The sequence below is a fragment of the Pseudophryne corroboree genome, chromosome 1 (assembly GCF_028390025.1).
Source record: "Pseudophryne corroboree isolate aPseCor3 chromosome 1, aPseCor3.hap2, whole genome shotgun sequence".
In the NCBI taxonomy this organism is placed as follows: domain Eukaryota; kingdom Metazoa; phylum Chordata; class Amphibia; order Anura; family Myobatrachidae; genus Pseudophryne; species Pseudophryne corroboree.
In genome coordinates this window covers 526087678-526113592 of record NC_086444.1, presented here as the reverse complement: position 1 = coordinate 526113592, position 25915 = coordinate 526087678, and the positions used below count along the sequence as shown (strand labels likewise).

The following is a 25915-nucleotide window of genomic DNA, read 5'->3' as shown; positions in this document are numbered from 1 at the left end:
CAAGTAGAGTGACTAAGTATTGTTATAGTACATAATAAGGAAAACAGTACTGTGCCTCCTTTATGAAATATACAGTATTCAGAAGTGCATGAGCATCCAGGCACTGATGAATAGTATGTTTCATAGTAGCAGATACTATTACTTCCCACACTTTGCTGAAATAAGATATGTTCCTGGGCTGGATGGTTACCCTCGTATAAATACACCTCCTGATCTGATCATCTGTCACCATGCTGCCAGATACATGAAACAACATTATTATCTACAAACACATTTTATACCCCGTACTCAAAGGTCAATGTTTATGAAAAGTGGTCATGGTGCAGATTGGATTTTGGTCACTAGGTACGCTGAGGTTTATGGGTACGAGCATCTGCTAAAATTCAAAATCAATTGGCAAATCTAGTAATAGTTCAGAAAAATCTATGAATGAATGACAAAGGCTCACCTCTTGCCGGCAGGGCCAGTAGGCATGCTCAGGGTTTTCTGGAGGTTAAACTTTCCAACAGGAAGATTCTCCGCACACTGGGACAAGCTTATGCTGCGGTTCCTGAAGAATTCAAACCCACCAGCAGAGCTGGGCTCCTGTACAATGACAGAAATCATCCTCACACACTGCTAAATTTTAGGATTCACAATTCAGAGATGTACAGATGTATTTAAACATTTAGCATATTATATATATATACAGTAGCCATCTGCCTCTGCACTGCACCTCTGGCCGCAGGCAGAACATTTGCATTCTAGAATATTGTATCTGGTGGTTCTAAATGCTGGGATCCCAAAGCTGCATACACTGGTGAGGGATGGTGTTCGCTAAGCTGATTTCTGTTATTTAGCCGTTTGCTGTGTTGGGTGGCATAGAAGAAAGGTGCTTGGCTGGTGCTTTGGGGAATTTTTGAGCCACAATGACAACCAGTATTTGTACAGCCCTATGCCATAGTTCAGATTTGTACACTTTTAATCCAAAAGATAGGAAACCTCAATTGTATCATTTTACATTTCAATATACAACAAATAGAGAATTCTAGACCACCTGTGTGCACATTATACAGCACAGCCAGTATGCCTTAAATATCACACCAGTGTGTGACCCACAAAATAAGATTTTACTCACCGGTAAATCTTTTTCTCGTAGTCCGTAGTGGATGCTGGGGACTCCGTAAGGACCATGGGGAATAGACGGGCTCCGCAGGAGACTGGGCACTCTAAAGAAAGATTTAGTACTACCTGGTGTACACTGGCTCCTCCCTCTATGCCCCTCCTCCAGACCTCAGTTAAGGAAACTGTGCCCGGAAGAGCTGACATTACAAGAAAAGGATTTTGGAATCCAGGGTAAGACTCATACCAGCCACACCAATCACACCGTATAACTTGTGATAACCTTACCCAGTTAACAGTATGAACAAACAACATAGCATCAACCAAAGGATGCCAATATAACATAACCCTTTATTAAGCAATAACTATATACACGTATTGCAGAAAGTCCGCACTGGGGACGGGCGCCCAGCATCCACTACGGACTACGAGAAAAAGATTTACCGGTGAGTAAACTCTTATTTTCTCTAACGTCCTAGTGGATGCTGGGGACTCCGTAAGGACCATGGGGATTATACCAAAGCCTCCAAATGGGCGGGAGAGTGCGGATGACTCTGCAGCACCGAATGGGCAAACACAAGGTCCTCCTCTGCCAGGGTATCAAACTTGTAGAATTTTGCAAAAGTGTTTGAACCCGACCAAGTAGCAGCTCGGCAAAGCTGTAATGCCGAGACCCCTCGGGCAGCCGCCCAAGAAGAGCCCACCTTCCTTGTGTAGTGGGCTTTCACTGATTTTGGATGCGGCATTCCTGCCGCAGAATGAGCCTGCTGAATCGTGTTACAGATCCAGCGCGCAATAGTTTGCTTTGAAGCAGGAGCACCCGGCTTGTTGGATGCATACAGGATAAACAGCGAGTCAGTCTTCCTGACTCCAGCCGTTCTGTTAACATAAGTCTTCAAAGCCCGGACCACGTCCAGCAACTTGGAATCCTCCAAGTCACGAGTAGCCGCAGGCACCACAATAGGTTGGTTCAAATGAAACGAAGACGCAACCTTCGGTAGAAATTGCGGACGAGTCGGCAATTCTGCCCTGTCCATATGAAAAACCAGATAGGGGCTTTTACATGACAAAGCCGCCAATTCTGACACATGCCTAGCCGACGCTAAGGCCAACAGCATGACCACTTTCCATGTGAGATACTTTAGCTCCACGGTCTTAAGTGGCTCAAACCAGTGGGATTTCAGGAACCCCAAGACCACGTTAAGATCCCAAGGTGCCACTGGTGGCACAAAAGGGGGCTGAATATGCAGCACTCCCTTAACAAACGTCTGAACCTCAGGCAGTGAAGCCAGTTCCTTTTGAAAGAAAATGGATAGGACCGAAATCTGGACCTTTATGGACCCTAATTTTAGGCCCATAGTCACACCTGACTGTAGGAAGTGCAGGAATCAACCCAGCTGGAATTCCTCTGTAGGGGCCTTCCTGGCCTCACACCAAGCAACATATTTTCGCCATATACGGTGATAATGTTATGCTGTCACGTCTTTCCTAGCCTTTATCAGCGTAGGAATAACTTCATCCGGAATGCCCTTTTCCGCTAGGATCCGGCGTTCAACCGCCATGCCGTCAAACGCAGCCGCGGTAAGTCTTGGAACAGACAGGGCCCTTGTTGTAACAGGTCCTGTCTGAGAGGCAGAGGCCATGGGTCCTCTGTGAGCATTTCTTGCAGTTCCGGATACCAAGTCCTTCTTGGCCAATCCGGAACAATGAGTATTGTTCTCACTCCTCTTTTTCTTATGATTCTCAGCACCTTGGGTATGAGAGGAAGAGGAGGAAACACATTAACCGACTGGAACACCCACGGTGTCACTAGTGCGTCTACAGCTATCGCCTGAGGGTCTCTTGACCTGGCGCAATACCTCTGTAGCTTTTTGTTGAGACGGGATGCCATCATGTCCACCTGTGGCAGTTCCCATCGCCTTGCAATCAGCGTGAAGACTTCTTGATGAAGTCCCCACTCTCCCGGGTGGAGGTCGTGTCTGCTGAGGAAGTCTGCTTCACAGTTGTCCACTCCCGGAATGAACACTGCTGACAGTGCTCATACGTGATTCTCCGCCCATCGAAGAATTCTGGTGGCTTCCGCCATCGCCACCCTGCTCCTTGTGCCGCCTTGGCGGTTTACATGAGCCACTGCGGTGGTGATGTCTGATTGAATCAGCACCGATTGGTTGCGAAGCAGGGTCTCCGCTTGACTTACGGCGTTGTATATGGCCCTTAGTTCCAGGATATTGATGTGAAGGCAAGTCTCCTGACTTGACCACAGACCCTGGAAATTTCTTCCCTGTGTGACTGCCCCCCCACCCTCAGAGGCTTGCATCCGTGGTCACTAGGACCCAGTCCTGAATGCCGAATCTGCGGCCCTCGAGAAGGTGAGCACTCTGCAGCCACCACAGAAGAGACACCCTGGCCCTGGGGGATAGGGTGATCAGCCGATGCATCTGTAGATGCGATCCGGACCACTTGTCCAACAGATCCCATTGAAAGGTCCTCGCATGGAACCTGCCGAAGGGAATGGCCTCGTATGACGCCACCATCTTTCCCAGGACTCGCGTGCAGTGATGCACCGACACCTCTTTTGGTTTTAAGAGGTCTCTGACCAGTGTCATAAGTTCCTGAGCCTTCTTCGTCGGGAGAAAAACCTTCTTCTGGTCTGTGTCCAGAATCATGCCCAGGAAGGGCAGACGCGTCGTAGGAATCAGCTGCGACTTTGGAATATTCAGAATCCAGCCGTGCTGTTGTAACACTTCCCGAGAGCGTGCTACGCTGATCAGCAACTGCTCTCTGGACCTCGCCTTTATGAGGAGATCGTCCAAGTATGGGATAATTGTGACTCCCTGCTTTCGCAGGAGCACCATCATTTTTGCCATTACCTTGGTAAATATTCTCGGTGCCGTGGACAGACCAAACAGCAACGTCTGGAATTGGTAATGACAATCCTGTACCACAAATCTGAGGTACTCCTGATGAGGTGGATAAATGGGGACATGAAGGTAAGCATCCTTTATGTCCAGAGACACCATAAAATCCCCTTCCTCCAGACTTACGATGACCGCTCTGAGCGATTCCATCTTGAACTTGAACCTTTTCAGGTATATGTTCAGGGATTTTAAATTCAATATGGGTCTGACCGAACCGTCCGGTTTCGGTACCACAAACATTGTTGAATAGTAACCCCTTCCCTGCTGAAGGAGGGGAACCTTTACCACCACCTGCTGGAGATACAATTTGTGAATTGCTGCTAACACTATTTCCCTCTCTATGGGGGAAGCTGGCAGGGCCGATTTGAGGTAACGGTGAGGGGGCATCACTTCGAATTCCAGCTTGTAACCCTGAGACACAATCTCTATAGCCCAGGGATCCACCTGTGAGTGAACCCACTTGTGGCTGAAATTTCGGAGACGCGCCCCCACCGGGCCTGGCTCCGCCTGTGGAGCCCCAGCGTCATGCGGCGGATTTAGAGGAAGCCGGGGAGGACTTCTGTTCCTGGGAACTAGCTGTATTGTGCAGCTTCTTTCCTCTACCCCTGCCTCTGGCAAGAAAAGACGCACCTCGGACTTTCTTGCCTCTATGTGATCGAAAGGACTGCATTTGATAATACGGTGCTTTCTTAGGTTGTGAGGGAATATATGGCAAAAAAATAAGAATTTACTTACCGATAATTCTATTTCTCATAGTCCGTAGTGGATGCTGGGGACTCCGTCAGGACCATGGGGAATAGCGGGCTCCGCAGGAGACAGGGCACATCTAAAAAAGCTTTTAGGTCACATGGTGCGTACTGGCTCCTCCCCCTATGACCCTCCTCCAAGCCTCAGTTAGGTACTGTGCCCGGACGAGCGTACACAATAAGGAAGGATCTTGAATCCCGGGTAAGACTCATACCAGCCACACCAATCACACCGTACAACTTGTGATCTGAACCCAGTTAACAGTATGATAACAAAACGAAGTAGCCTCTGAAAAGATGGCTCACAACAACAGTAATAACCCGATTTTGTAACAATAACTATGTACAAGCATTGCAGACAATCCGCACTTGGGATGGGCGCCCAGCATCCACTACGGACTATGAGAAATAGAATTATCGGTAAGTAAATTCTTATTTTCTCTAACGTCCTAGTGGATGCTGGGGACTCCGTCAGGACCATGGGGATTATACCAAAGCTCCCAAACGGGCGGGAGAGTGCGGATGACTCTGCAGCACCGAATGAGAAAACTCCAGGTCCTCTGTAGCCAGAGTATCAAATTTGTAAAATTTTACAAACGTGTTCTCCCCTGACCACGTAGCTGCTCGGCAAAGTTGTAATGCCGAGACCCCTCGGGCAGCCGCCCAAGATGAGCCCACCTTCCTTGTGGAGTGGGCCTTTACAGATTTAGGCTGTGGCACGCCTGCCACAGAATGTGCAAGTTGGATTGTGCTACAGATCCAACGTGCAATCGTCTGTTTAGACGCAGGAGCACCCATCTTGTTGGGTGCATACAATGTAAACAACGAGTCAGTTTTTCTGACTCCAGCTGTCCTTGAAATATATATTTTTAATGCTCTGACAACGTCCAGTAACTTGGAGTCCTCCAAGTCGCTAGTAGCCGCAGGCACCACAATAGGCTGGTTTAAGTGAAATGCCGAAACCACCTTAGGGAGAAATTGAGGACGTGTCCTCAATTCTGCCCTGTCCGAATGGAATATCAGATATGGGCTCTTGTATGACAAAGCTGCCAACTCTGAAACTCTCCTGGCAGAAGCCAGGGCCAACAGCATGGTTACCTTCCATGTAAGGTATTTTAATTCTACCGATTTTAACGGCTCAAACCAATGAGATTTGAGAAAATTTAGAACCACGTTCAAATCCCACGGTGCCACTGGAGGCACTATTGGGGGTTGTATATGTAGTACACCTTTGACAAAAGTTTGTACTTCAGGCACTGACGCCAATTCCTTCTGGAAGAAAATTGATAAGGCCGAAATTTGAACTTTAATGGACCCCAATTTTAGGCCCATAGACAATCCTGCTTGCAGGAAATGTAAGAATCAACCCAATTGAAATTCTTCCGTTGGAGCCTTCTTGGCCTCACACCACGCAACATATTTTCGCCAAATGCGGTGATAATGTTGTACAGTCACTTCCTTTCTAGCCTTAATCAAGGTAGGAATAACTTCCTCTGGAATGCCCTTTTCTTTTAGAATCCGGCGTTCAACCGCCATGCCGTCAAACGCAGACGCGGTAAGTCTTGGAACATACAAGGTCCCTGCTGAAGCAGATCCCTTCTTAGAGGTAGAGGCCACGGATCCTCCGTGAGCATCTCTTGAAGTTCCGGATACCAAGTTCTTCTTGGCCAGTCCGGAGCCACCAGTATCGTTCTTACTCCTCTTTTCCGTATAATTCTCAGTACCTTTGGTATGAGAGGCAGAGGAGGGAACACATACACTGACTGGTACACCCACGGTGTTACCAGAGCGTCCACAGCTATTGCCTGAGGGTCTCTTGACCTGGCGCAATACCTGTCCAATTTTTTGTTGAGGCGAGACGCCATCATGTCCACCTTTGGTTTTTCCCAACGGTTCACAATCATGTGGAAAACTTCTGGATGAAGTCCCCACTCTCCCGGGTGAAGGTCGTGTCTGCTGAGGAAATCTGCTTCCCAGTTGTCCACTCCCGGGATGAACACTGCTGACAGTGCTATGACATGATTCTCCGCCCAGCGCAGAATCCTTGCAGCTTCTGCCATTGCACTCCTGCTTCTCGTGCCGCCTTGTCGGTTTACGTGGGCGACTGCCGTGATGTTGTCGGACTGGATCAACACCGGCTGACCCTGAAGCAGCGGTTTTGCCAGACTTAGAGCATTGTAGATCGCTCTTAGCTCCAGTATATTTATGTGAAGAGACGTCTCCAGGTTTGACCACACGCCCTGGAAGTTTCTTCCCTTTGTGACTGCTCCCCAACCTCGTAGGCTGGCATCCGTAGTCACCAGGACCCAGTCCTGTATGCCGAATCTGCGGCCCACTAACAGATGGGCAGTCTGCAACCACCACAGGAGAGACAACCTTGTTCTCGGTGACAGTGTTATCCGCTGATGCATGTGCAGATGCGATCCGGACCATTTGTCCAGCAGATCCCACTGAAATGTCCGTGCATGGAATCTGCCGAATGGAATCGCTTCGTACGAAGCCACCATCTTTCCCAGGACTCTTGTGCATTGATGTACTGACACAGTTCCTGGTTTTAGGAGGTTCCTGACAAGTTCGGATAACTCCCTTGCTTTCTCCTCCGGGAGAAACACCTTTTTCTGAACCGTGTCCAGAATCATTCCTAGGAACAGCAGACGAGTTGTCGGGGACAATTGAGATTTTGGAAGATTCAGAATCCACCCGTGTTGCTGAAGCACTACCTGGGTTAGTGCTACACCGACTTCCAGCTGTTCTCTGGACTTTGCCCTTATCAGGAGATCGTCCAAGTAAGGGATAATTAATACGCCTTTTCTTCGTAGAAGAACCATCATTTCGGTCATTACCTTGGTAAAGACCCGAGGGGCCGTGGACAAACCAAACGGCAGCGTTTGAAACTGATAATGACAGTCTTGTATCACGAACCTGAGATACCCTTGGTGTGAGGGGTAAATTGGGACATGCAGATAAGCATCTTTTATGTCCAGGGACACCATGAAGTCCCCTTCTTCCAGATTCGCTATCACTGCTCTGAGTGACTCCATCTTGAACTTGAATTTCTGTATGTACAGGTTCAAGGATTTCAGATTTAGAATAGGTCTTACCGAACCGTCCGGCTTCGGTACCACAAATAGTGTGGAATAATACCCCTTTCCCTGTTGTAGGAGGGGTACCTTGACTATCACCTGCTGAGAATACAGCTTGTGAATGGCTTCCAAAACCGACGTCCTTTCTGAGGGAGACGTTGGTAAAGCAGACTTTAGGAACCGGCGAGGGGGAAACCTTTCGAACTCCAGCATGTAACCCTGAGATATTATCTGCAGGACCCACGGGTCCACTTGTGAGTGAGCCCATTGATTGCTGAAAATCTTGAGTCGACCCCCCACCGTTCCTGGGTCCGCTTGTAAAGCCCCAGCGTCATGCTGATGGCTTTGTAGAAGCCGGGGCGGGCTTCTGTTCCTGGGCAGGGGCTGCGTGCTGCCCTTTCTTACCCTTTCCTCTGCCTCTCGGCAGATAAGACTGTCCTTTTGGTCGCTTTTTATAGGAGCGAAAGGACTGCGGCTGAAAAGACGGTGTCCTTTTCTGTTGTGAAGGGGTCTGAGGTAAAAAGGTGGACTTGCCGGCAGTTGCCGTGGTCACCAGGTCCGAAAGACCGACCCCAAACAATTCCTCTCCTTTATATGGCAATACTTCCATATGCCTCTTGGAATCCGCATCACCTGACCACTGTCGCGTCCATAAACTTCTTCTGGCAGATATGGACATCGCGCTTACTCTTGATGCTAGAGTACAAACATCCCTCTGAGCATCTCGCATATAAAGAAAAGCATCCTTTAATTGCTCTAGAGTCAATAAAATACTGTCCCTATCCAGGGTCTCAATATTTTCAGTCAGAGAATCCAACCACACTACCCCAGCACTGCACATCCAGGCTGAGGCTATTGCCGGTCGCAGTATAACACCAGTATGTGTGTATATACTCTTCAGTGTAGTTTCCAGCCTCCTATCTGCTGGATCCTTGAGGGCGGCCGTATCAGGAGACGGCAACGCCACTTGCTTTGATAAACGTGTGAGCGCCTTATCCACCTTAGGGGGTGTTTCCCAGCGCGCCCTAACCTCTGGTGGGAAAGGGTATAATGCCAACAACTTCTTTGAAATTAGCAATTTTCTATCGGGGGTAACCCACGCTTCATCACACACATCATTCAATTCCTCTGATTCTGGGAAAAATACAGGTAGTTTTTTCACCCCCCACATAATACCCCTTTTTGAGGTACCAGCAGTATCAGAGATCTGTAACGCCTCCTTCATTGCCGTGATCATATAACGTGTGGCCCTATTGGAAAATACGTTTGTTTCTTCACCGTCGACACTAGATTCATCTGTGTCGGTACCCGTGTCGACTGACTGAGGTAAAGGACGTTTTACAGCCCCTGACGGTGTCTGAGACGCCTGAACCGGTACTAACTGGTTTGCCGGGCGTCTCATTTCGTCAACTGACTTTTGTAGTGTGCTGACATTATCACGTAATTCCATAACTAAAGCCATCCATTCCGGTGTCGACTCCCTAGGGGGTGACATTACCATCATCGGCAATTGCTCTGCCTCCACACCAACATCGTCCTCATACATGTCGACACACCCGTACCGACACACAGCAGCCACACAGGGAATGCTCTAATCGAAGACAGGACCCCTTAGCCCTTTGGGGAGACAGAGGGAGAGTTTGCCAGCACACACCAAAAGCGCTATAAATGTATATAAACAACCCTAGAAGGTGTTGTTTACTATATATGCGCTCTTAATATATAAATATCGCCAATTTATGCCCCCCTTCTCTTTGTTACCCTGTTTCTGTAGTGCAGTGCAGGGGAGAGTCCTGGGAGCCTTCCTCACCAGCGGAGCTGAGCAGGAAAATGGCGCTGAGTGCTGAGGAGAATAAGCTCCGCCCCTTTTTCGGCGGGATTTTTCTCCCGGTTTTTAAGAAACTGGCCTGGGTCAAAATACATACATATAGCCTTAATGGGTATATGTGATGTATTTCTTTTGCCACTAAAGGTAATTATATTGCTGCCCAGGGCGCCCCCAGCAGCGCCCTGCACCCTCCGTGACTGAGTCAGTGAGCCGTGTGACAACAATGGCGCACAGCTGCAGTGCTGTGCGCTACCTTCATTAAGACTGTGGAGTCTTCTGCCGCCTGTTTTCCGGACCTCCGTTCTGCCGTCTCTTCAGCGTCTGTAAGGGGGATCGGCGGCGCGGCTCCGGGACGAACCCCAGGCTGACCTGTGTTCCGACTCCCTCTGGAGCTAAGTGTCCAGTAGCCTAAGACTCCAATCCATCCTGCACGCAGGTGAGTTGGAAATCTCTCCCCTAAGTCCCTCGATGCAGTGATCCTGTTGCCAGCAGGAATCACTGAGATTGAAACCTAAAAAAAAACTTTTCTAAACAGCTCTTTAAGAGAGCCACCTAGATTGCACCCTCTCGGACGGGCACAAAAACCTAACTGAGGCTTGGAGGAGGGTCATAGGGGGAGGAGCCAGTACACACCATGTGACCTAAAAGCTTTTTTAGATGTGCCCTGTCTCCTGCGGAGCCCGCTATTCCCCATGGTCCTGACGGAGTCCCCAGCATCCACTAGGACGTTAGAGAAATTTGACTTTCCAGCCGTAGCTGTGGAGACCAGGTCCGAGAGACCGCCTGTAAGGTAAAACCTCCATGTGCCTTTTTGAGTCGGCATCCATTGTCCACAGGACCCTTCTGGCGGAAATCGACATTGCATTTATTCTAGAGCCCAGTAGGCTAATGTCTCTTTGGGCATCTCTCATATATAGGACAGCGTCTTTTATATGCCCCAGGGTCAGTACTATAGTATCCTTGTCCAAGGTATCAAGTTCCTCAGATAAGGTATCTGTCCATGCTGCTACAGCACTACACATCCAGGCCGACGCAATCGCCGACCTTAGTAGGGTCCCTGAATGTGTATAAATGGACTTCAGGATACCCTCCTGCTTTCTATCCGCAGCATCTTTTAGGGTGGCCGTATCCTGTGACGGCAGGGCTACCCTCTTGGATAAGCGTGTTAAAGCTTTGTCTACCCTAGGGGAGGATTCCCAGCGTAACCTGTCCGTTGGCGGGAAAGGATACGCCATAAGCATCCTTTTGGAAATCTGCAGTTTTCTATCTGGAGATTCCCAAGCCTTTTCACATAACTCATTTAACTCATGTGAAGGGGGAAAGGTTACCTCTTGCCTTTTTTCCCCATACATATAAACCCTCTTGTCAGGGACTGGGGTTTCCTCTGTGATGTGTAACACATCTTTCATTGCTATAATCATGTAGCGGATGGCTTTAGCCATTTTAGGCTGCAACAACTTTGCATCATCGCCATCGACACTGGAGTCGGAATCCGTGTCGATATCTGTGTCAACAACTTGGGATAGTGGGCGCTTCTGAGACCCCGACGGCCTCTGCACTGTAGGATCAGGCATGGGTTGAGACCCTGACTGTCCTAAGGCTTCAGCTTTATCCAACCTTTTATGTAAGGAATTAACATTATCATTTATAACCTTCCACATATCCATCCAATCGGGTGTCGGCGCCGTCCCCACATTCATTTGTACCCGCTCTGTTTCCACATAGCCTTCCTCGTCAAACATGCCGACACAAGCGTACCGACACACCACACACACAGGGGATGCTCTATTTGAAGACAGTTCCCCCACAAGGCCTTTTGGAGAGACAGAGAGAGAGTATGCCAGCACACACCCCAGCGCTATATTACCCAGGAGTCACACAGTAACTTAGTGTTAACCCAGTAGCTGCTGTATATAAAGCTTTTTGCGACAAATTTATGTGCCCCCCCTCTCTTTTTACCCTCTTTCTACCGTGATTCTGCCGGGGAGAGCCTTGGGAGTTTCCTCTCAGCGGAGCTGTGGAGAGAAAATGGCGCTGGTGAGTGCTGAGGAAGAAGCCCCGCCCCCTCAGCGGCGGGCTTCTGTCACGCGTTTTGTGTAAAAATAATGGCGGGGGCTCATGCATATATACAGTGCCCAACTGTATATATGCTGCTTTTGCCAAGAGGTACCTAATTGCTGCCCAGGGCGCCCCCCCCCCCCTGCGCCCTGCACCCTACATTGACCGGAGTGTGTGGGTTTAGTGTGGAAGCAATGGCGCACAGCTGCAGTGCTGTGCGCTACCTCATATGAAGAGAGGAGTCTTCTGCCGCCGATTTCGAAGTCTTCTTGCTTCTGACGCCGGCTTCGGTCTTCTGGCTCTGCGAGGGGGACGGCGGCGCGGCTCCGGGATCGGACGACCAAGGGTGCGTTCCTGTGTACGTTCCCTCTGGCGCTAATGGTGTCCAGTAGCCTAAGAAGCAGGACCTATCTTCTAGTGAGTAGGGCTGCTTCTCTCCCCTCAGTCCCACGTAGCAGAGAGTCTGTTGCCAGCAGATCTCTCTGAAAATAAAAAATCCTAACAAAATACTTTCTTTCCTAGCAAGCTCAGGAGAGCTCACTAAGGTGCACCCAGCTCGTCCGGGCACAGATTCAAACTGAGGTCTGGAGGAGGGACATAGAGGGAGGAGCCAGGGCACACCAGTATCCTAATTCTTTCTTAAAGTGCCCTGTCTCCTGCGGAGCCCGTCTATTCCCCGTGGTCCTTACGGAGTCCCCAGCATCCACTAGGACGTTAGAGAAATATATATATATATATATATATATATATATATATATATATATATTATATATATATATATATATATATATACATATATACATATATACATATATACATCAGGTGGGTAAGTATGCTAACCCTCTCCCGACCCTAACCCTCCCTTCTTGCAGCCTGACCCTCCCCCTAATTTCTAACCCTCCCATCTCCCCGCCATTCTTACGTTCGAGGTGTCTGCTCTCCGGATACCGGTGTCTGTACTCTGGTGCTGATCTTCTGCCCACCAACATTCTGGGCATCGGTATGCCCACTACATCCCCTGCTATACACTTCAGAGATGATACTGCTTCAGAAATCAATGTGCTTTCAAATGAAAGGTAATAACGGTAATGCTTACCTGTGAGGTGGGAGTGGGAGGAGGCGTCTCACATTCCCCAGAGCCAATAGCCTTTAGAAACCGTATCATGTGCCTGCACAGATCCCACTTTCCTTGCTCCAACGCGGTGTTAAAGAGGAGGGTTGCATGCTGCCTGCTTACTGCTGCCGCTTCCATGTTCTGTAACAAAGACAGGCTTGCAATGTTAATTAGGACAGATCATGCCATCAGGTTTATTTTTACACACAATACAACCAGTGTGGCACAGACCTAAAAGCAACACTGCCAGATTCAATATAGTGGTATGTCCAATGGTACAATGTCTTTCAAAGTTCTTGTATTAGGCAGGGCAAACAATATGAACAAGCAGAAAGCAGGCAGCTTTGGTTTTAAAGCGGTTCACTAGGAAAACACCATAAAAAATTCATTAAAACAACTAATGCACTTGGTAATCGGAGATTACATTTATGCTACGGGGAAAACCTCATTCTACTTGCCCACCAAAACACACATTTTGTTTTACATAAGTTGGTTGCTTGCAAAAAAAAAAAATGTAGAAGGAGAAGTTAATAGAACTACAGCAGAAAACGCTGATCCAATATTAAAGCCTGCCATACACATAAAGATATAGGTGATTTGGACAACTGGTACGACAGGCTGTGCAACTGTACCTATTTTGCAGTACCTGCATACACTGAAAACCGAACTTTAAGGGTAAAAGGTAAATAGGATAACACATTTTTGAATGTTACATGCAGCTTCTCCAAATATCTTGTAAATTCAATAAAATGCAGTTAAATCGTGTTTTCATGTGCGTCTCAGTATGTGTTTGGCCTGACAAGTTAACACACTGTTTTCTCACAGGTACGTTAAAAGAAAGACAGAACAGATACAGATGGATCCTCATATATTATTGCTTCAGTTGCACCCCGTCCCGTGAGTCCAATTCTGTATACGAAGGCTATTTTTCACACCAAGTTCTGTTGCTGACTTCTGTTGACTCAGTCGCACACAGATATACAAGTGACACATACGAGATGAGATGATTTACTGCAGTCTGGTGAAGCAGTTTTGTCGCATCACATTGAGATTACAAACGCACAATAAAGCAAAAAAGTCACTCAGCTTGGATCACTTGCATCTCATGGCATACTAAGGCTAGGCATATGAGAACATCTGTACGACGCATTTGTAAAAGTATATACAAACTGAATACAGGTTGAGTATCCCATATCCAAATATTCCGAAATACGGAATATTCCGAAATACGGACTTTTTTGCGTGAGAGTGAGATAGTGAAACCTTTGTTTTCTGATGGCTCAATGTACACAAACTTTGTTTAATACACAAAGTTATTAAAAATATTGTATTAAATGTCCTTCAGGCTGTGTGTATAAGGTGTATATGAAACATAAATGAATTGTGTGAATGTACACACACTTTGTTTAATGCACAAAGTTATAAAATAGGATTTTGGTACTTACCAGGTAAATCCTTTTCTTTGAATCCATAGGGGGCACTGGAGTACTCTTGGGATATGGACGGGCGTAGCCGAACAAAGGCACTGAATATTCAAATTCAGGACTCTCCCCCCCCTCCATATCCCCAAGTACCTCAGTGTACCTTGCCAGTGTTTTTTACTGAGCGAACAGGATATAGAGAGGTTGACAATGGAGAATCCCTATAACATAACGGACAACCACAAAGTTGATCCGTAACCTTATTGTCAACTAAACAGTTGACACCTTAACCGATAGAACTTTATAATTTGAGCCAATCGGTGAAAATGTGTTACCATAAGCTCCCTTGAGCTTAATACCATCCAAGTTAAATTTGTTCACTAAGCTCCTTTGAGCTTAAAACAACCCAGGTAAAACTGCTCTGGGTGGGCGTCCAGTGCCCCCTATGGATTCAAAGAAAAGGATTTACCTGGTAAGTACCAAAATCCTATTTTCTTTATCATCCACTAGGGGTCACTGGAGTACTCTTGGGACGTACCAAAGCTTCCCTCGTGGGCGGGAGAGCTGTTTGATACTTGTAACAGTAGGCAGGCCAAAGCTAAATGCTGATGGCGCCACCATTAATAACGTATAAACGTGCACAAACGTGGTGCACTGAAGGCTATGTAGCCGCGTTGTAGACGCTCCACGACCCGTTGGGTCTGACATTCCCACAGAACCTGTGGGAAGAACTATTACTGACGTAGGCGATTGTAACTTAGCCTTAAAGTAAGTCTGACTTGTAGTCATTATTATCCAACTGGATAATGTCTGCTGAGAAACTGGCTAACCCCAGTTTACAGTATCATATAGAACAAACAACGTATTCAGATCACGTACTGTAGACGTTCGGTACATATATAAACGCGTAACGCGTGTACCACATTCAGAATTCAAGAATGTGCAGTCCACACAGGAACCACTATTGGTATATTGATGTGAAGAATACGAAAGCGGATTTCGTCCGAAGATCTGCTTTGTCATGAGAAACTCAAATACGGTGGCTTGGAATACAAGGCACCCAAATATGAAAACAAAACCTTTGCCGAAGCACCCTTGCCGAAGGCAAGGCTAGAAGAAAAATGTTTTCCAAAGTGAGAAACTTAATTCTCATTTGTTGTAAAGGTTCAAAAAATATGAAACTTACTTCCCCTTTGTTGAAAGGGTTCCAAAATATGAAAACTGTAATAAATCTGAACCCAACCTCAAATCGCCTGGCGCTGTAGGTGGGATAAATAGAGTCTGAACTTTGGTGACACCTTGTAGAAAGATGTTTACAGACGCAAATAGAGGCAAACTTCTTTGAAAATACGTTTACCACACAGATACCTGCACTGTTAGTGCAGATGAACGCAGTTTTCCATTCCATCCCGTTTAACAGAATACGGGTACTTGAAGTATGATGTTGGAAACTTCTGAGGTTTACAACCTATGTAAGCACACGAAATGTTTTAATAATGAGCTGCCTTAAGCGGCTTACTATTTCGTTACATGGTTGGTATAACCGATACTGTAATGCTCTATTTTTTTAAGAGGGCGGTCTTATGGAACGTTTCACGAATTTGCGTGTCATCCTTGCGCAGGGGCCATGCTAATCTTCTCTGTATCGTTCCAACTTTAGTATATGTGCTGCCGAAGCGAGCACTGAACCCTCACCCCGTCAACCGCAGCTGCGGTACATAGATAATAGGTACATAGGTAACTATGGGTAAAAGAACGTTCCCTGATGTAACAGGTTGGACGTATTATGAGCGGGCCAAGATCGTGTGCAAGTATTCCTTGAAAATTCGAGAAGCAAACTTCTCTGAAACCCATAAGATACCACCAGTATGCCTGTGACGAACTGTCTTCTGATCCGTTTTGGCAACGAAGAAAGAAGCGGAAATTGGTGAAGCCAGATACACGATGCTGAATGACCCCATGAATGTGATGTACACATACTGAGCTTTTGTAATTGTGGTGAGATGCCCTCATGTATACTTGAGGGTAACCCCCTTCTGTGGACTCACATCTGAAACACCTCTGGATTTAATGTCCAGTGTTTTAAAATCCAAACCCTGACAGGTGAGATCGTCTGTCTAACAGATGTCCACTCACGGATTGATATTTTGACATTTTCACATAATGGCGTTCTGAGCCATTGAAGATTTGAGTTACCTACCGCCTTGCCATGCGGCTTATTGGTTCTCATTGGTTGTTGAGTATGCAACTGCCGTTGCTTTGTTTGACTGCTTAAGGGCAGCGTGAGCCAGGTATGAAAAACAAAATTACATGAAACTCACGGTTGTTCCTCTCCACAGAAATCTTTAGTAAAAAGCGAAAGATTTATTTGTTCTGAAGAGAAACCAGAGTCTATCCCTGGTCAGACTGAAAGCGATTTATTGCATTGTAAAATGCACATAGTTCTAGGACATTTATCTATTGCATTGTAAAATGCACAGAGTTCTAGTACATTTATCGACAGCAATCTGTCGTGTTTTAGAACCTTATAACGACAAATCCTGACTCTCTGTGACTGTAATCCAGAGTATACGCACCCTTGTTCCTTTGTGGGTAAAGCAAATGAAGGGTGGCGAACTAAATTGAAAACCCATCTTTATTCTTAATAAGTGAATACACCAATGTACCGCTAGTGTAAGTGTACTTTTGTTGTTGCTGGTGTAGTAGGTAAAAGTCTTTGAATTACCATATTTATAATCTTACCTAGGAATTGACATCGTTTAGACAGACTTAGATGTGATTGTTACTTAATCTGCTACCGCAGTATACCTTAGTAACGCAAGATATAGGAACTTTGTTGATACATAGTTCTTATGTGAGATGAGCTATCATTCCAACATCACTTTGGTAAATACAGGAAGCGATAAGCAACTGTAGAAATGAAATGGTTAATGGTTGCGGCGATTTGCAAACGCTAAACCTGTGATGAAGAAACCGGACTGTGTAAATACGCATTGTGAAGGTCAAATGCAATTATACAATTTTGTGTCTTCAATAAGCAAAAACTAACTGCAGAAAATTACTTGCTGATTGATATTGGAACGGAGCTGTTTGATTTTGCTCAAACAGAGGGGAATAAGTAACTCTGACTCTGTTGGCGTACTACTGCCTGGTTTATAAACCAGCAAAGACTAAATGACAACCTGCCAACCCGTTCGACAGAAGCAGTTTTGTACTCCAAGCTGTAAATAGCTGAGACATATATGAGTTGAAGTCATGAAACCTCGCAACTGTAACATGAAAAGACACACTTCCACAATTGTAAAAGAGGTCATCAACCCACTGACTTGTGACTGTAACGTCCTGTATATGGAACGCTTCAAGAATTTGCATGTGAACCTTCCAATTTTGTGCTGCCGAAGCAAGCACTCGTTACAAGGCGTGACTTTTTTTTTTTTTTTTTTATAAAGGAATAAAACGCTGTTACAAGTAAATTGTATGCGCTAATGGCAGAATATCCTAAAGGGATAAAATGTCGTTACACATATATCAAATTTAGGAGCAAACAAGCTCTGGCCTTGTCGCGCGTTACTAACGACAATGAAAGTAACCGGCGTTAGCAGAAGCTTTACAGATATACTCTGCAGCTTCTTTTAACCGTGATCGGTATGGTTTCATACATAGATTCTAGTGACCCAAATGTATCTGTGGTTTTTATAATGTTTGACAGAAACGCATATACCAATGGCGGATCGCGTCCTTTTGGAAACGATTATTTATGGTTGTCCAAAACCCCGCACTATCTGAGTGCTGGACTAATGTACCCTTCTCACTCGTAGTTATCGGTGTGAGATTTGACATAGAATCGTGCATTAAATTATAAGACTAGTGAAATAAACACTCTGGTACCCAAAGGAAAATTGTCACTTTGGAAAGATTGTCTTTTGTTAGCGCTGGCGGAGTTATTCTGAGACTCCGATTACCGCTGTTTTAACTTGAATTGCCAATGTTAACATTTTTAGTCTGCACTAGAGCCTTATTCGCTATGTAGACAAACATCATAATAGGCAACAGACAGACACTTGCACGACTTAATACCATTATTATATGGCATATATATCTATATATATATGTTATTGCTGAACAGCATATTTATTAGGAAACTAAAGTGTTCTTTATGTGAAAAGCAGTTCACATGGGCATGAAACCCGAACCAAATTCCTACTAACACCCCTGCGCCTTCTGGTGGCTTAAAGATGTAGGGCAGGAATGTTCTAGAATTGAACTAAAAATTCCCACTAACACCCCTGCGCCTCCTTGTGGAGTAGAGGTGTACAGTCTGGAATTATAACTGGAAAAAACCAGCAATGATTAAAATGGCCGTCATGCCATGCTTTCCTAGAAAATCACAGTACAGGTTACCTGCTGCAGTTTTAATATAGGCTTAATAGCCTATTATACAGTTACTAAGCTTAATAGCCTATTATACAGTTACTAAGCTTAATAGCCTATTATACAGTGCATTTATTCAAATAATATGAGCACTGCCTGCAGTGTATGCCAGTGTAACCAAAAATAACAGAAAACATGGTTAAACGTGCAATAGGGTATGCCACTGATAACCTATTGCCAGCCAAAGCCTCATATATATATTATATATATATATACAAAGTGTTTACACATATATATTATAGACAGTTTCGCCAGCAAAAGCTTTATTATATTTATATATATATAAAACGTGCTGAAACATCCCAGTACACAGTGTACATTGTTTAAAGTGCTGCGCTGCTTGTGTATTTTGAACCCATGCAGCCTTTGCTGCTGCCATGGGTATTATTCCCCCTCCCCCCCCCTGCATCCCTTACCTGCAGCGTACGGAGATCGGGAACAGGGAGAGCGCCTGAATCTAGCGCCGGGGAGCCGTCCGGCAGCTGCTTCCTACAGCAGTACACAGTCTCCCTGTGTCTGCGGTGTCTCACTGGAAGAGCGGCCGGCGTCCTTTAGTGACGTGCGGCCGCTCTTTAGTACAGAGGAGCGTCTCGGCGGCGTGCCGGGCCATCAGAGCAGCGAGAGCGGCCGGCGTCTGAGTGACGTGCGGCCGCTCTGCTTAGTTGAGCGCCCGGAGGATGTCGGCGGCGTGTAGCGGTGCCGCATCAGAGCCGTGAGAGCGGCCGGCGTCTGAGTGACGTGCGGCCGCTCTGCTTAGTTGAGCGCCCGGAGGATGTCGGCGGCGTGTAGCGGTGCCGCATCAGAGCCGTGAGAGCGGCCGGCGTCTGAGTGACGTGCGGCCGCTCTGCTTAGTTGAGCGCCCGGAGGATGTCGGCGGCGTGTAGCGGTGCCGCATCAGAGCAGTGAGAGCGGCCGGCGTCTGAGTGACGTGCGGCCGCTCTGTTAGTTATAACACTCCCGTGCTCAGCGGCTATGGCATTCTACAGCTCACACACAGCAGGGCGGCAGCGTGAGCTGACCGCCCTGACACTCATACCTTGTGCTGCCTTCTCCTGGCTGTGACGAGCTTCTCTCTGCTCCGTTTCAGCCTCCAGCATCTCATCTTGGCTGCGTTGCAGCTGTAGATCTTTCCAGCTCTTTGTCTCCTTCTGGCTGTGACGGAGCTTCTTCCTGTAAGCTCCGTTCAGTTTGCAGGAGACAGTGGCTGCCTGTGGCTGTGAGGGTGCTCTTTGTGAGGACCGACACGCCATGCGCTTGCCTATAGCGCCTGTGGCTGTGAGGGTGCTCTTTGTGAGGACCGACACGCCATGCGCTTGCCTATAGCGCCTGTGGCTGTGAGGGTGCTCTTTGTGAGGACCGACACGCCATCCGCTGCCTTGCAGCGGCACCATCCCGGACCCATGTTTTTCAGAAACTGGGACGGGAAGTGTAAAAATTAAAAATAAAAATCTTCTGAAAAGTGGCCATTGCCACAAGCCGATGTTCATCTGTGAGCACCGAAAAAACACTGGCAAGGTACACTGAGGTACTTGGGGATATGGAGGGGGGGGAGAGTCCTGAATTTGAATATTCAGTGCCTTTGTTCGGCTACGCCCGTCCATATCCCAAGAGTACTCCAGTGACCCCTAGTGGATGATAAAGAAAAAATATTGGCTAAAATGACCTTCAGGCTGTGTGTATATGGTGTATATGAAACCTAAATGCATTCTGTGCTTAGATTTAGGTCCCATCACCATGATATCTCATTATGGTAGGCAATTATTCCAAAATACGGAAAAATCCCATATCCAAAATACCTCTGGTCCCAAGCATTTTGGATAAGGGAGACTCAACCTGTACTATTTACACATAAACTGGTATTCCTATGCACACAGCTCAAAGCCAATTAATTATAGCAGACTTCAGTTTATCACCAGAAATTTGACAAAAATAATTAATCTACAGGTGGTAATCACTATAACACACTATGAGGAATATTACTAATGACAACAACACGACATATACCCATACACAGGGAGATCAATGCCTAAAAATCCTGAATAGCAGGGACAATGCACACAGCCACATACCACCCCCCTCCCCCCCCCCCCGGCCCTCTCCTGGTTCACAAGCAGCCACACACCTCGTCCTCCCTCCCAGTTCTACACACAGCCGCACACCTCATACCCCCTGCCCGCCGCTTAATGCCATCCGGCAAGCAAAAAGATTCTGAGGAGAGCACTGTAGGGTGATCAATTAAATATCAGTATGCGAGTGCCCATGGTTTAAATTATTAAATAAATACATATTACCATGATTTACCAGTGAGTCTACCCATACTGCAATGTGAAAGCAATCTCCTTATGTATGTTTATTTCAGATTACAACACAACATAAAAAATAGAAATCTATAGATATAATGAAATATGCAGATAGGTCTACCTGAAGAATAATGAGATAAGAGGCAGCTGTGTCAAGATCCTGAGCCATTAGGCACTCTTCAAACAAGTCCTTGGGGTTGCCAACAGCAGCAAAAAGATAATTCCAAAGGGCATACTCAGTCTTCCTAGCACAGTGCACCACAGTCTGAAGGAAAAGGGGGAACTCTGTGATGAACTTGGCCACAGTGGGAAGCAGTGGGTCGGGAATAGGTTCCCGTGAGGTAGCTTCTTCTTCCAATACTTCATGGAGCATGAGTTCAAGTACATGTGGGAAGTAAGGTAAAGAGGCACACGAGTGGGCTAAGAGCAAGGCCTGCTCTCCTAGGTTCCTGACTAAAAGCTGTCGCAGGATATGGTGGAGGTAGATCTGAGATGTCCTCTCTACAATACAGTAAGGAAACTGAACCCCTAAGTGTTCAGCAGGAGAGCCAAGGTGGTTTAAACAGTCATAAGCAACACTCTCATTGATAGCCCCGAGAACCAGGGCATCTTCAAATAGGACTGCAAGCGGGTAGATGTTAATGTGAAAAGGTAGCATTATACGTCTGGATAGAAAGGAATGTGGTTTACGATGATCCCTGGGAAACAAAGGAAGCCAAACTTTCATGCCTGCTCCGCCACAGCTGAGCCAGAGAGCCTCAAGGAGATGTCGTTTCTGCTTGTTGGCCCGACAGGTGCTCCATACATTTTCCACAGACTGTGCTAAGACCACCGGAGCACAAAAAGGCAGCTTAAATAAAGCACAAAGATAAACAAAGTAAGCACACACTTCACTTGTTTAATGCTATTCAGCATGACAGCGGATATATTTTAATACAATGCATCTGAATTCCAAGTAGACAAGGCTGTTACATTCAGCATTCCAGCCTTCATTACTAACTTCATAAAGCGGTTTCTATGTGATAGCAGACTTAAGTCATGGGATGGTTATCATCTTAGCAAGATGCATTCTTGGGACTTCTACACTGCATTACTATAAAGGTTTATTATAATTATGATAATTATAAACAAAAAGAAATTGGAAACGACACTCACTGGTAATAACTATTCCCATAATTTTCGATGTCTCAAACTTTAATTACATTTTTGCAGCAGTATACACTAGAACTAGAATGTAAAGCAAAACCTTTCAAATAATAAAAAAAAAAAATAGATCCACAACGCAGATTTGTGTAAGAAGTTGAACAAATTAATGAAAACATAAAAACCCCACAGATAACTATTAACATTGTGCTGTTCTGCTTTCATGTCAGGATATAGAAAGCTGCCCAATATCTCTTTACTCCTCTCCCTTACATCAAAGTCTCTAATACACTAACCCTGCAGCAAAGACCGTCTACTCTATACAGTCCATACAAAATATCCTGCAGAGGGCGCTAAGCACACATTCATTTTTCCCTCTGACCATTCACTTACTAGTTTGCGCTGCTGGGAATTGGCATCTTTTTCACGAATTTGAGGACCTGAACGATCTCTTTGCAACATTATTAGCTGGCCTGCCAAATTCAACATAATGCTTTCTGCATCACATGCCTAAAACAGAATTATGCAACAGATCATTGAATATCTCTTTAGTTTCACACTTGTTGTAAATTTAATAATGTTAAGCTCTAGTTATGATGCAGAACACTAACATCATTTTACAGAGCAATTTACAGGAATATTAATCTTCAAAAGAGTTTTTTTTTTTTTTATATAATACAGGTTGAGTATCCCATATCCAAATATTCCGAAATACGGAATATTCTGAAATACGGACTTTTTTGAGTGAGAGTGAGATAGTGAAACCTTTGTTTTCTGATGGCTCAATGTACACAAACTTTGTTTAATACACAAAGTTATTAAAAATATTGTATTAAATGACCTTCAGGCTGTGTGTATAAGGTGTATATGAAACATAAATTAATTGTGTGAATTTACACAAACTTTGTTTAATGCACAAAGTTATAAAAAATATTGGCTAAAATTACCTTCAGGCTGTGTGTATAAGGTGTATATGTAACATAAATGCATTCTGTGCTTAGATTTAGGCCCCATCGCCATGATATCTCATTATGGTATGCAATTATTCCAAAATACGGAAAAATCCCATATCCAAAATACCTCTGGTCCCAAGCATTTTGGATAAGGGAGACTCAACCTGTATCTATACAAATATAAATCAGGGATTGCTTAGGACAGGATAGCGGAGTCACAATACCTGCTGGGGCATTTTTAATGAGATTCCAGTCTCTGTCCTCACGGATGTTAGAGTAACGGACACTGCCAGTGATGGGTGGGGAATGTAACGAGACATGGACACCTCCTGAAGGACTTGTAAGTATACCAAAGGATGAGGACTGCAGTAAAGGTAGTCAAGAGAAAAAAAATGATGAGAGTGCTACAAATATTACATTTAGCACAGAAAACTATTAATAGAAACAGTGATACACTTGGGTAAATCCTCCAGTTTGTCCAGAGAATCAACAAAATATCATACTATTCAGCCACATCACAGGAGATGCAGCCACACAACTCATAAGCTGGGTACACAACTAAGCGATTTATCACTCAGACGCTGATTGGAATGATATATCATAGGCATTGGATAGTACACACGATATACAAAATAGGACGATGCATTGAATGACGGCATGTTATGTATGTATCCTTATAACCAGGTCGAATAGAACCTCTGATGACAACTCACCCTTCAGATCTTCTTTCAATACTATAAAGGCAGATAGAACAATCTGCCCGGAACAAGATCAGCGTATCTCTGAACACACTGAGAAGCAGTGTATCTAGCTGCACTTTAGTCACATGTGCAAAGGCATTATCCAGATTGGACGTACGTTGGTAAACCCGTAGCTGAAAAAAACAAAAAAAAAACACAACAGCAAAGTGTCAAAATATAATCAGAGTAATTAAAAACACTGGTGGAAAATAAAAAACCAGTGCACAAGATACAGATAAGAGTATCTTCGGCGCTGAAAAGGGTATCCTACAGATTAAAATTTTAATGTGGCACTTCTGCTATTAAAGTAAAACTAGTCCCTTACTCTCCATAAATGGGAGCCAAGCAAAAATAAGATTTTAAACCTACTGGTAAATCTTTTTCTCCTAGTCCATAGAGGATGCTGGGGACTCCGTAAGGACCATGGGGTATAGACGGGCTCCGCAGGAGACATGGGCACTCTAAAGACTTTAGATGGGTGTGCACTGGCTCCTCCCTCTATGCCCCTCCTCCAGACCTCAGTTAAAGAACTGTGCCCAGAGGAGACGGACAGTACGAGGAAAGGATTTTTGTTAATCTGAGGGCAAGATACATACCAGCCCACATCATCCACACCGTACAACATGGAATATACTAACCAGTTAACAGTATGAAACAAAACAGCATCAGCCAGAGACTGATCAAACTGTAACATAACCCTTATGTAAGCAATAACTATATACAAGCCTTGCAGAATTTAGTCCACACTGGGACGGGCGCCCAGCATCATCTACGGACTAGGAGAAAAAGATTTACCGGTAGGTTTAAAATCTTATTTTCTCTTACGTCCTAGAGGATGCTGGGGACTCCGTAAGGACCATGGAGATTATACCAAAGCTCCCAAACGGGCGGGAGAGTGCGGATGACACTGCAGCACCGATTGAGCAAACATGAGGTCCTCATCAGCCAGGGTATCAAACTTGCAGAATTTTGCAAAAGTGTTTGAACCCGACCAAGTAGCTGCTCGGCACAGCTGTAATGCCGAGACGCCTCGGGTAGCCGCCCAAGAAGAGCCCACCTTCCTAGTGGAATGGGCCTTTACCGAATTTGGTAACGGCAATCCAGCCGTAGAATGAGCCTGCTGAATCGTGTTACAGATCCAGTTGGCAATAGTCTGCTTAGAAGCAGGAGCGCCAACCTTGTTGGCTGCATACAGGACAAACAGTGCCTCTGTTTTCCTAACCCGAACCGACCTGGCTACATAAACTTTTAAGGCCCTGACTACATCAAGAGACTTGGAATCCTCCAAGTCACCCGTAGCCACAGGCACCACAATAGGTTGGGTCATATGAAATAATGAAACTACCTTAGGCAGAAATTGAGGACGAGTCCTCAACTCTGCTCTATCCACATGGAAAATCAGATGGGGGCTTTTGTGAGACAAAGCCGCCAATTCGGACACCCGCCTCGCAGATGCCAAGGCTAACAACATGACCACTTTCCAAGTGAGAAATTTTAACTCAACTGTTTGAAGCGGTTCAAACCAGTGTGACTTAAGGAACTGTAACACCACGTTAAGGTCCCATGGCGCCACTGGGGGCACAAAAGGAGGCTGGATGTGCAGCACTCCCTTTACAAAAGTCTGGACTTCTGGGAGAGAAGCCAATTCCTTCTGAAAGAATATTGACAGGGCCGAAATCTGCACCTTAATGGAGCCTAACTTGGGCTCTTCTTGGCCCATATCCACTCCTGTCTGCAGAAAGTGGAGAAAACGGCCCAGGTGGAAATCTTCCGTAGGAGCATTCTTGGCTTCACACCAAGATACATATTTCCTCCAGATACGGTGATAATGTTTCGCCGTCACCTCCTTCCTAGCTTTTATCAGAGTAGGGATGACTTCCCCCGGAATACCTTTCCTAGCTAGGATTTGGCGTTCAACCGCCATGCCGTCAAACGTAACCGCGGTAAGTCTTGGAACACGCAGGGCCCCTGCTGCAACAGGTCCTCCCTGGGAGGAAGAGGCCACGGATCTTCCGTGAGCATCTCCTGAAGATCTGAATACCAGACCCTTCGAGGCCAATCCGGAACAATGAGTATTGT

The 25915-nt window shown here is 45.8% G+C and overlaps 1 protein-coding gene, 1 non-coding gene and 1 pseudogene across 4 annotated transcripts in view; all 3 read right to left on the bottom strand.

Annotated features, from left to right (window-relative positions):
- The window catches only part of RIC1 (RIC1 homolog, RAB6A GEF complex partner 1), a 268206-nt gene that overhangs the window by 16556 nt on the left and 225735 nt on the right, over window positions 1-25915 (bottom strand). For all 3 annotated transcript variants that reach the window (XM_063913985.1, XM_063913986.1, XM_063913984.1), the window contains exons 16-21: window positions 23810-23970; window positions 23321-23459; window positions 22537-22653; window positions 21122-21850; window positions 12831-12989; window positions 449-585 (exon numbers count right to left, since the gene is read on the bottom strand). In XM_063913985.1, the coding sequence (XP_063770055.1) occupies window positions 449-585; window positions 12831-12989; window positions 21122-21850; window positions 22537-22653; window positions 23321-23459; window positions 23810-23970 (1442 nt within the window). The remainder of the gene's footprint in view (window positions 1-448; window positions 586-12830; window positions 12990-21121; window positions 21851-22536; window positions 22654-23320; window positions 23460-23809; window positions 23971-25915) is intronic.
- LOC134932510 (U6 spliceosomal RNA) lies at window positions 15847-15953 on the bottom strand. The gene has a single exon (XR_010179375.1). It is a non-coding gene; the product is annotated as a U6 spliceosomal RNA (small nuclear RNA).
- On the bottom strand, window positions 16562-16662 carry LOC134961764 (U5 spliceosomal RNA; annotated as a pseudogene).